Below are 12737 nucleotides of genomic sequence, written 5' to 3' on the forward strand. Positions count from 1 at the left end.
AAAAGTATAAAAAAGTCATAGAGGTCAGAATATGGTGATGTAAAACAAAACAAAAAACATTTTCATAGTTTAGATTTATTACAAACCTATATATATGGAGTATCGTTGTAATTGTACTGACCCAGAGAATGAAGGGCATGGGTCACATAAAAACCGTGGAGGAATTGCGTTTTTTTTTTTCCAATTCCACCCCATTTGGATTTTTTTTTAATGACTTCCCACTATATTTTATGCCATAATTAATGGTGGCATTAGAAGGTACAACTTGTCCCACAAAAAATAAGCCCTTATAGAGCTATGTGACTGGAAATGTAAAAAAAGTTATGGCTCAAGGCAAATAGGGAAGAAAAATGAAAAAGCAAAAACGAAAAAACCTTCGGTATCCTAAGGGTTAATAGGTATTTACTAAAAGTTACTGCAACTATTTTATAATTTATAAAATCTTTGATTTCATCATATTTTTAGTGTGACATCAGCTTAAAGTTCTGATACAAAGCTCCAAATCTCCTGCATAGACATAGTTTCATAATTACACCATGTTTGCCTGCCGCCATCACTAGGGAACACTCATGAGCTTATTACATGGAGAATATATATATAGAGAGTCACCACTAGAGGGAGCTCAGAAGATTACTGCATACAGCTATATACAGCCACCACTAGAGGGAGCTCAGGATATTACTACATACAGATATATACAGCCACCACTAGAGGAAGCTCAGGGGATTACTACATACAGATATATACAGCCACCACTAGAGGGAGCTCAGGGGATTACTACATACAGATATATACAGCCACCACTAGAGGGAGCTCAGAAGATTACTACATACAGATATATACAGCCACCACTAGAGGGAGCTCAGGAGATTACTACATACAGATATATACAGCCACCACAAGGGGAGCTCAGGACATTACTGCACACAGATTTATACAGCAACCACTAGAGTGAATTCAGGAGATTACTACATACAGATATATATAGCCACCACTAGGGGGATCTCAGGACATTACTGCATACTGATATATACAGTCACCACTAGGGGGAGCTCAGGACATTACTGCATACAGATATATACAGCCACTACTAGAGGGAGCTCAGGACATTACTGCATACAGATATATACAGCCACCACTAGGGGAAATTTAGGAGATTACTGCATACAGATATTTACAGCCACCACTAGGGGGAGTTTAGGAGATTACTACATACAGATATATACAGCCACCACTAGAGGAAGCTCAGGAGATTACTACATACAGATATATACAGCCACCACTAGAGGGAGCTCAGGAGATTACTGCATACAGATATATACAGCCACCACTAGAGGGAGCTCAGGAGATTACTACATACAGATATATACAGCCACCACTAGAGGGAGCTCAGGAGATTACTACATACAGATATATACAGCCACCCCTAGAGGGAGATCAGGAGATTACTGTATACAGATATATACAGTAACCACTAATGGGAGTTTAGGAAATTACTACATACAGATATATACAGCCAACACTAGAGGAAGCTGAAGAGATTACTACATACAGATATATACAGCGACCACTAGGGGGAGCTCAGGAGATTACTGCATACAGATATATACAGTCACCACTAGAGGGAGCTCAGGAGATTACTCCATACAGATATATACAGCCACGCCGAGAGGGAGATCAGGAGATTACTGCATACAGATATATATATATACAGCGTTCACTAGAGAGAGCTCAGTAGATTACTGCATACAGATCAATACAGCCACCACTAGAGGGAGCTCAGGAGATTACTATGTACAGATATATACAGCTACCACTAGAGGGAGCTCAGGAGATTATTGCATACAGATATATATAACCACCACTAGAGTGAGCTCAAGAGATTACTACATACAGATATACAGCTACCACTAGAGGGAGCTCAGGAGATTACTGCATACAGATATATACAGTCACCACTAGAGGGAATTCAGGAGATTACTACATACAGATATATATAGCCACCACTTGGGGGATCTCAGGACATTACTGCATACAGATATATACAGTCACCACTAGGGGGAGCTCAGGACATTACTGCATACAGATATATACAGCCACTACTAGAGGGTGCTCAGGAGATTACTGCATGCAGATATATACAGCCACCACTAGGGGAAGCTCAGGAGATTACTGCATACAGATATATATAGCCACCACTAGGGGGATCTCAAGACATTACTGCATACAGATATATACAGTCACCACTAGGGGGAGCTCAGGACATTAATGCATACAGATATATACAGCCACTACTAGAGGGAGCTCAGGAGATTACTGAATACAGATATTTACAGCCACCATTAGGGGGAGCTTAGGAGCTGACTACATACAGATATTTACAGCCACCACTAGTGGGAGCTCAGGAGATTACGACATACATATATATATAGCCTCCCCTAGAGGGAGATCAGCAAATTACTGCATACAGATATATACAGCCAACACTAGAGGGAGCTCAGGAGATTACTACATACAGATATATACAGTGACCACTAGGGGGAGCTCAGAAGATTACTACATACAGATATATACATCCACGCCTAGAGGGAGATCAGGAGATTACTGCATACAGATATATATATACAGCCTTTACTAGAGAGAGCTCAGGAGATTACTGCATACAGATATATACAGCCACCACTAGGGGGAGATCAGGAGATTAATATATACAGATATATAGAGCCACCCCTAGAGGGAGTTCAGGAGATTACTACATACAGATATATACAGCCACCACTAGAGGGAGTTCAGGAGATTACTGCATACAGATATATACATTTACCACTAGAGGAAGCTCAGGAGATTACTACATACAGATATCTACAGCCACCACTAGGGGGAGCTCCGGAGTTTACTTCATACAGATATATACAGCCACCACTAGAGGGAGCTCAGGAGATTATTGCATGCAGATATATACAGCCACCACTAGGGGGAGCTCAGGAGATTACTACATACAGATATATACAACCACCACTAGAGAGAGCTCAGGAGATTACTACATACAGATATATACAGCCACTACTAGGGGGAGCTCAGGGGATTACTACATACAGATATATACAGCCACCACTAGGGGGAGCTCAGGAGATTATTGCATACAGATATATACAGCCACCACTAGGGGGAGCTCAGGCGATTACTGCATACAGATATTTACAGCCACCACTAATGGGAGCTCAGGAAATTACGACATACATATATATATAGCCTCCCCTAGAGGGAGATCAGGAGATTACTGCATACAGATATATACAGCCAACACAAGAGGAAGCTCAAGAGATTACTACATACAGATATATACAGCCACCACTAGAGGGAGCTCAGGAGATTATTGCATACAGATATATACAGCCACCACTAGGGGGAGCTCAGGAGATTACTGCATACTGATATATACAGCCACCACTAGGGGGAGCTCAAGAGATTACTGCATACAGATATCTACAGCCACCACTAGGGGGAGCTCAGGAGATTACTACATACAGATATATAGAACCACCACTAGAGGGAGCTCAGGAGATTACTACATACAGATATATACAGCCACCACTAGAGGGAGCTCAGGAGATTACTACATACAGATATATACAGCCACCACTAGGGGGAGCTCAGGAGATTACTGCATATAAATATATACAGCCACCACTAGAGGAAGCTCAGGAGATTACTACATACAGATATATACAGCCACCACTAGAAGGATCGCAGGAGATTATTGCATACAGATATATACAGCCACCACTAGGGGGAGCTCAAGAGATTACTGCATACAGATATCTACAGCCACCACTATGGGGAGCTCAGGAGATTACTACATACAGATATATAGAACCACCACTAGAGGGAGCTCAGGAGATTACTACATACAGATATATACAGCCACCACTAGAGGGAGCTCAGGAGATTACTACATACAGATATATACAGCCACCACTAGGGGGAGCTCAGGAGATTACTGCATACAAATATATACAGCCACCACTAGAGGAAGCTCAGGAGATTATTACATACAGATATATACAGCCACCACTAGAAGGATCGCAGGAGATTACTACATACAGATATATACAGCCACCACTAGAGGGAGCTCAGGAGATTACTACATACAGATATATACAGCCACCACTAGAGGGAGCTCAGGAGATTACTACATACAGATATATACAGCCACCACTAGAAGGATCGCAGGAGATTACTGCATACAGATATATACAGCCACCACTAGGGGGAGCTCAGGAGATTACTACATACAGATATATACAGCCACCACTAGAGGGAGCTCAGGAGATTACTACATACAGATATATACAGCCACCACTAGAAGGATCGCAGGAGATTACTGCATACAGATATATACAGCCACCACTAGGGGGAGCTCAGGAGATTACTACATACAGATATATACAGCCACCACTAGAGGGAGCTCAGGAGATTACTACATACAGATATATACAGCCACCACTAGAGGGAGCTCAGGAGATTACTGCATACAGATATATACAGCCACCACTAGGGGGAGCTCAGGAGATTACTACATACAGATATATACAGCCACCACTAGAGGGAGCTCAGGAGATTACTACATACAGATATATACAGCCATCACTAGGGGAAGTCTCACAGTTCAAGGTTAATGAAATCACCTTCTGCTGCCTCTGTGGATAATTAATATTCTGTGGTTTCCACAGCTGCAAAGGAGTTCAACATCATCTGATAGAAGGTATTAGAATTGGAGAATCAGTCACCAATGGCGTTCACAGCACGCACTCTGTACTCTCTGAACTCTAGCGAAATGAAACTGGAGGGGGAACAAGGTGTTCAGATGGAGATGGCATTCTTGGGGTCTTAATTGGTTTCCATGGCACTTGGGCTCCTAATTGGTTAAAGGGATTTCATTCACCTGCATCCACAGTCCCGTCCTCATGTCTATACTATAACATGTCCCTAGTAGTGTTGAGCGAACTTGTGTTTTAAGTTCGGCGTCTAAAGTTCGGGTTATCGAAGTATCCCGTTATGGATCCCGCTACCATGGACCATAATGGAATTTAGAATCCATAACGGGATACTTCGATAACCTCAACTCGAACTTTAGACGCCGAACTTAAAACACAAGTTCGCTCAACACTAGTCCCTAGACAATGGCAACCAGAAGGAAAACCTCCATTCTTTACACTGCAGACTGCATCCAGAGAAGGTACACTCTATGTGTGGACTGTGCACCTGCCGCCCAAACCCTAATGTTCCTTCCCTGAACTTTCCCTTTCTACAATGCGTCATCAAGGAACCATGACGAGTACTGAGTAAACTGCCATCCACCAGCGCAGCCACACCAGCTGTGTACTCCTCCAGGAAATGTGACCTGCCAGATGTCAGCTCTTCTTCTACAGGACTGGACCCTGGCAGCAGAGCAGGATCTGTAAGGTGGGATCTTCTGATCTGTTACTGTTCTCAGATATTGGCTTTAATGGTTGGGTTGTGGGGGTGATAGATCCTCCGTGTGACCTTTGTCTGTATAGAAAGAGAGCTGCACTAGATAAGGAGCCTCCCACTGTGAGTCCCGGTGTAAATCTGTTCACATCTAGAATCAAGAAGAATGTAAGCCCCCCTGCCCAAAAGTAAACATTGTATAGGGAGAACCGTACAGCTTCTATACGGAGCACCCAAGTAAACATTTTATAGGAGAGACCTCTTGAATAAACCTTCTTCTATAGGTAGCACCCCAAGTTAACCTTGAATAAGGAGCACCGCCTTGCTAAACATTCTATGGGAGGCACCCCATAAGTAAATTATCTATAGGGAGCACCCCTCAGGAAACCCTCTAGAGGGAGCACCCCCAGAGTAAACACTTGATAGGGAGCACCCCCTAAGTAAACCTTGTTTATGTCATCCCAGCCTCTGGTTTCCATTCATAGGCAGTAATCCTGTCCACAGCAAGTCCTGCTCCCAGCCGAGAAGTGGATACAATGTATCAGTCTAGACAATGCTCTGGACTCCAGACTGATACAATGTAGAACTTATTCATTTACTCAGTGATTCAGCTGTAGGGCTCATGCACACGACCATATGTATTTTGCGGTCCGCAAAAAACTGATCCTCAAAAAATACAGATGACGTCCGTGTGCAGTCCGTATTTTGCGGAACGGAACAGCTGGCCCCTAATAGAACAGTCCTATCCTTGTCCATGATGCGGGCAATAATAGGACATCTTCTATTTCTTTGCGGAACGGAAATATCAAAATACGTAAATGGAATGCACACAGAGTAACTTCAGGTTTTTTTGCGGACCCATTGAAATGAATGGTTCCGCATAGGGTCCGCAAAAAAAACTAAGTGGACACGGAAAGAAAATACGTTCGTGTGCATGAGCCCTTATTTATGCACAACTAGAAAATCCCAAATAGCTTTATTTTTATGTTTTAGGGTTGATTCACAGGATCATGATCGGCCTGGGAAACGTGGCCTGTGTGTCGGCTGCATCTCCCGGACCGGCCGTGGCTCCCTTGCCCCGAACTGACTGCATCATAGTGATTTATGGTGCAGTTAGTTCCTATCTGATCGCAGATCTAATGTACTGTACTCACATCATGTATGTAACAGTCATGGGATCACATAAGAACTGACCGGTGATTCACTCAGTACGGGTCGGGAGAGCCGTGGCCGATCCACGAGATGTGAATCAGCACTTATTACTCTTGCACAATAAAATAAAAGTGATGCTGCTGCATTTAACGACCAATAAATAATGCTGTCTTTCCATTGATGGATCTGTAGTAGGTTGCATTCACACTGTGGATTTTGTTCTAGAAAATCCACCTGCTTGTTGCTCCTTTCAAATGAATGGACCTCATTTTCAGTCACAGAAATTTCTGCAAGAATATCCGCGGCGTGTAAAAGTACTCTTAGGCCCCTTGCGGATGAGTGTGTGTCACACTGCATCATCTTCTTGCTTCTTCTTTCAGGACCTGCAAAAGGACCTTTGATGACGTCATCGCGCTCACCACGTGGTGACGTCAGCGCAGGTCCTGCTGAATGAAGATAGAAGATCCTTCAGGAAGACGATACCGACTGCGCGATCAAGTGGATGAGGTAAGTTTATTATTTTAGATTTTTTTTTTAACCCCTAAAGCCACATTTTACTCAGCATTCTGTATTCAGAATGCTATTATCTTCCCTTATAACCATGTTAGAAGGGAAAATAATACAGTCTACAGAACACCGATCCCAAACCCAAACTTCAGTGAAGAAGTCCCGGTTCGGGTCTGGGTACCACATAAAATTTTTTATTACGCGCATGCAAAATGCATTGCACTCGCACGAAAAAAAAACAACGGAGCGCAATCGCAGACAAAACGGACTGAATTTGCGTGCCTACTCGCGCGGGTTTCCCGCAATGCACCCTGAACGCATCCGGCGCTCACCCGCGACACCCGTGTGAAAGAGGCCTTAGAGTTTGTTTTTTGCCGGACGGGCTGTACTTTTATTGGAAATTTTGGGTACACACAACTAGCTATAAGCCTAGACGTGACCTCTGAATCAAGTTTGGAAGCCTATTAGGCCCTGCCAGAGTCGGGGTATACCTATCACTGTATACCCCGACTCTGGCAGGGCCTAATAGGCTTCCAAACTTGATTCAGAGGTCACGTCTAGGCTTATAGCTGCCATGGTAACCATCAGCACCCCACAATTGGGCTGTGGGGGGAGCAATTGTAATTGCCTATAAGTGGGGTTCTCGGGGTTGGACCGCCACAGATCCTGAAGATGTTACTTATATAGCACCTTCAGTCCCTGCAGCGCTCTACATGGCACAATACTGCGGCACAGACAAAACCTGAGGCTCATCCTCGATGTTCTTCGATGTTCTCATTAGCAAGTGTGATTTACCCTAACAGGGAAGGAGGTAAGAACATGGACTAACCATCTGTAGACATGTCAGATGGAGGAGCACAGACACCCTGTGTTCAGCTTATCATCAGGGACCCATGTGGACCAGCCCTTTAAGGAAGCACTTATAATGAGATATAAAAGCAGTAGGGAATTTTCGAGGGCAGCCTCCTGCTTGTATTCAATGTGTGACTTTGGCAGTCAAATATAATTTGGTTGAGAAATATTTCATGCTGAGCTCAAGTTTCCCTCCAGACCCCAGAGGAAGCCGCTCACCTCCGGCTTATATACACTCGCTGCTGTAAAAGTCTCCGGCTCGAAGCCCTGGTGAAAGAGCTTGGTGTCCTCCTATCAAAGTGACCTGAAACCGACCATCACATGAAGACGTCCTGATTACATGCTGGAACCAAGAGACCATGGCCTCCAGGACGGGCCGGGCTCTGTGTGCGATGCTCACTCTGCTACTGATAGCTGGTAAGATACAGACATATACCATATACAGTGACAGCAGAAGTATCCGCTGATCATGGCTGTGTGTCCACAATATCACTGCCCTATAGGTAACTGGTGTCATAACGCTACTGCTCCTGCATTATATTCATATAAATTACGCTCTGATATCCATGGAACAACTGCTTGTATCTATATGTCTAATTATCTTTTTATCTATCTCTATGTCATATCTAGGGATGAGCGAATCGACTTGAGATCAAACATCCGAAGTCGATTCGCATTAAACTTCGTTCTAACGATGTACGGAGCAGGAGCTCCGTACAGTATTAGAATGTATTGGCTCCCATGAGCCGAAGTTATTACTTCGCAAAGTCTTGCGAGACTTCGCATTATAACTTCAGAAGTTGATTTAGGCCTCATACACACGAATGTATTTTGTTTCCGCGTCCGTTCCGTTTTTTTTGCAAAAAATGCAGACAGCACACCGTGTGCTGTCCGCATCCATATGTCTGGCAAAAAAAATAGAACATGTCCTATTCTTGTCCATTTTAGGCAAAAAAAACGGATGCATACGGATGTCATCCTTTTTTTTGGCGGATCCGCAAAACACAAAAACACATACGGTCGTGTGCATGTAGCCTGATACGGTAAAAAAACATTTCCCGGATTTAGGTTTGGCGCCACTTGGAACTGAACCCGAGTTCGGGAAATGTTTTTTTACAGTATAAATCAACTTCTGAAGTTATAATGCGAAGTCTCGAGAGACTTTGCGAAGTAATAACTTCGGCTCATCGGAGTCAATACATTCTAATACTGTATGGAGCTCCTGCTCCGTACAGTATTGAAACCAAGTCTTATGCGAATCGACTTCGGATGTTTCATCCAAAGTCGATTCGCTCTTACCTAGTCATATCTATTACATAGTTACATACAGTAAAGAACAGAAGTATTTGAACACCCTGCGATTTTGCAAGTTCTCCCACTTAGAAATCATGGAGGGGTCTGACATTCACATTGTAGGTGCATTCCCACTCTGAGAGACAGAATTAAAAACAAGAATCTGTAAATCACATTGTATGATTTCTTAAGAATGTATTTGTCTTCCACTGCTGAACATTATTTGAACACCTGAGAAAATCCGTGTTAATATTTGGTACAGAAGCCTTTGTTTGCAGTTACAGAGGTCAAACGTTTCCTGCAGTTCTTGACCAGGTTTGCACACACTGCAGCAGGGATTTTGTCCCACTCCTCCACACAGATCTCCTCTACATCTGTCAGGTTTCGGGGCTGTCGCTGAGCAACACGGAGTTTCAGCTCCCTCCAAAGACGTTCTATTGGATTTAGGTCTGGAGACTGGCTAGGCCACTTCAGAACCTGGATATGCTTCTTACGGAGCCACTCCTTGGGTATCCTGGCTGTGTGCTTCGGGTCGTTGTCATGTTGGATGACCCAGCCACGACCCATCTTCAATGCTCTGACTGAGGGAAGGAGGTTGTTGCTCAAAATCTCACCATAAATGGCCCCATTCATCCTCTCTTTAATACAGTGCAGTCGTCCTGTCCCCTTCGCAGAAAAGCCCCCCCAAAGCATCTGTGTCCTGACCTCCAGAGTCCAGACCTCTTTTAATACAAGACAAAATTGCATGCTGTCATTGAGGGTGCATTCACACGACTGTATAAATGGATCCGCATCCGCTCCGCAAATTTGCGGAACGGGTGTGAACCCAATTATTTCAATGGGGCCTCAAAAGATGTTGACAGCACACCGTGTGCTTTCCGCATCCGTTGTTCCGTTCCGTGGCCCCGCAAAGATAAAGCATGTCTTAGCGGACAAGCTTAGGCATTCTCTATATAGTGCTGGCCATTTGCGTTCCGAAAATTGCGGAACACACACGGCCGGTATCCGTGTTTTGCGGATCTGCAATTTGCGGACCGCAAAACACTTATGGTCGTGTGAATGCACCTTTAGTCTATGATCTACTAATACACCCAGATCCTTCTCAACCAGTGACTCTCCCAGTGTTACTCCCCCAGGACACATGCTGCATGCAGATTATTAGCCCCCAAGTGCAGAACTTTACATTTATCTATATTGAACCTCATTTGCCAAGTGGAGGCCCAAACAGTAAGTTTGTCCAAGTCAGCTTGTAACTTATTAACATCTTCCATGGACTGGACCGTATTACAAAGTGTGGTGTCATCTAACAAAATAGAAACAGCGCTACTACTCCCATCCTCTATGTCACAAATGAATAAGGTAAATAATAGCGGAGCCAGCACAGAACCTTGGGGTCACCACTTATAACCCGGGACCATTCAGAGTAGGAATCATTAACCACAACTCTCTGGATACGATTATGAAGCCAATTTTCAATCCAATCACAAAATTATATTTTCTAAACCAATAGACCTCAATTTACCCATTAGTCGCCCGTATGGGACAGCATCAAACGCCTTTGCAAAGTCCAAAAACACAATATCCACAGCCTTCCCTCTGTCCAGGCTTCTACTCACCTTGGTTATCCTGACAGCTTCTGTTCTTAGTAAAACCATGTTGGCTATCACTTATTATATTATTGCCAGTTACATAATCCTGTATGTTGTCCTGTAGAAGGCCCTCAAACATGTTTCTCACTATGGATGTTAAGCTTACTGGTCTATAATTTCCTGGTGAAGACCTAGCACCCTTTTCTGAACATGGGCACCACATTCGCCTTGGTACAATGCCTGTCATTAAAGAATCTTTGAATATTATGAGCAGAGGAAAAGCAATAACTGAACTAAGCTCCTTTAGAACTCTAGAGTGTAATCCATCTAGACCTGGGGCCTTGTTCATGTTTACATTTTTTGTAGCATATTAAGGACCATGTGTACAGTCATATCTGATATCTATCTTTCTATCTCATATCTATCACTGTTTATCTCTCTCTTTAGCACTAATTAACTATTCTTTGCATCTACTTCTCCAGTTGAAGGTCAGAGAATCACCAGCACAAATGTATATCCAGCTCCATCAACTACAGGAGCAGAAGAACGTTCCATGACACCATCTGAGTCTGGCACCACAGCTTCCATAAGAGAAGATGGAGGCAATGTATCATCAGCCACATCACCGGACATCAGCATCCCCACCACAGTGGACCCTAATGGAAGTCAGGCTGCAACTATGATCGGGACATCAGAGACCATCATCACTACTATTGATCCAGATACAACACCAGACATCAGCCATACCATTGTGGCCAAAAGTATGGGCCCCGGCACCACAAAAATGAATGAACCAACACCAATCATCAGACAGACAAGTGTGAGAAATGGAACTGGCGCCAGCACCAAAAATGTGATTGGACCAGCAGCTGGTAGCAATACAACCAACATTACCTATACAACCACTGAAATCAAGAATATCAGCCTGACAGATCGAACAGGTGACAGCAGTTCTACCAGTCCTGCACTTATAACTGGTGCCGCTCCTACATATGGCATCAGTCCAACCACTGAGAGACTTACCAGGACTGATACAGACATCAAGACTACAATCAATCCCACAACTGAAAGCAGCCCTGTAACCCTGAGAGATCCAACAACTTACAACCATACAACCAATGGGACAAACACAACTGGTACCAGTTCTACCCATATAACCAGTGGGACAGACTCAACTGGTACCAGTTCCATCAATGTGACTCATCTAACAGCCGATACTGCAGATGGGGAGAAATCTGAAACAGTCATGATAACCAGTCTGACTAATGAAACCCCTGATACCATCACCTCCAATAGGACGGGTCCTACAACTGACATTATTACAAGCAGAATCAGAGATACAACAACTGGTGCCGGACATAGAAGTGACATCGGTTTAACCACAGTTGTATCTACACCCGATCCTGTGTCTACAAGTATCATTCCTGGAAGTGGCACTGCCACAAATACAGAAGAGACACTGGAGACGTCCACCGACATCAGTACCACCAGAGAGACTGAGGTGAAGGTCACAACTGCAAAGACGGATACAACAGAGAGAAGTGATGGATTCACTACAACTACCAGCAGTGGTATAGACACAACTACTGACAGTGTACTTACCACAACTGAGGTAATAGATACTACTACTCCCATCAGTCCTACCACAGACACAAATAAGGTAATAGATACTAGTACTCCCATCAGACCTAACATAGCTACAACTGAGGGAATAGATACCACTACTCCTATTAGCCTTACCATACATACTTCTGAGGTAATAGATACTACTACTCCCATCAGTCCTAACATAAGTACAACTGATGTAATAGGTACTACTACTCCCATCAGCCCTGACATAAGTAGCACTGAGGTAATAGATACTACTACTCC

The 12737-nt window shown here is 43.7% G+C and overlaps 1 protein-coding gene across 1 annotated transcript; it reads left to right on the forward strand.

Annotated features, from left to right (window-relative positions):
- The first annotated feature begins 7104 nt into the window (after positions 1-7104).
- Positions 7105-12244, forward strand: LOC121002359 (mucin-5AC-like). Its single transcript, XM_040433823.1, has 4 exons — positions 7105-7131; positions 8182-8400; positions 11348-12043; positions 12162-12244. Exons 2-4 carry the CDS (start codon positions 8343-8345, stop codon positions 12242-12244), a joined length of 837 nt encoding a protein of 278 aa, XP_040289757.1. The 5' UTR covers positions 7105-7131; positions 8182-8342.
- The last annotated feature ends 493 nt before the right edge of the window (positions 12245-12737 follow it).

The sequence above is a fragment of the Bufo bufo genome, chromosome 5 (genome assembly GCF_905171765.1).
Source record: "Bufo bufo chromosome 5, aBufBuf1.1, whole genome shotgun sequence".
Taxonomy (NCBI): Eukaryota; Metazoa; Chordata; class Amphibia; order Anura; family Bufonidae; genus Bufo; species Bufo bufo.

Coding starts and splice junctions, on each gene's coding strand:
- LOC121002359 (XM_040433823.1), top strand. CDS start 8,343: ATGGCCTCCAGGACGGGCCGGGCTCTGTGTGCGATGCTCACTCTGCTA. Junction 8,401..11,347: donor CACTCTGCTACTGATAGCTG/GTAAGATACAGA, acceptor CTACTTCTCCAG/TTGAAGGTCAGAGAATCACC. Junction 12,044..12,161: donor CAGTGGGACAGACTCAACTG/GTACCAGTTCCA, acceptor CACCTCCAATAG/GACGGGTCCTACAACTGACA.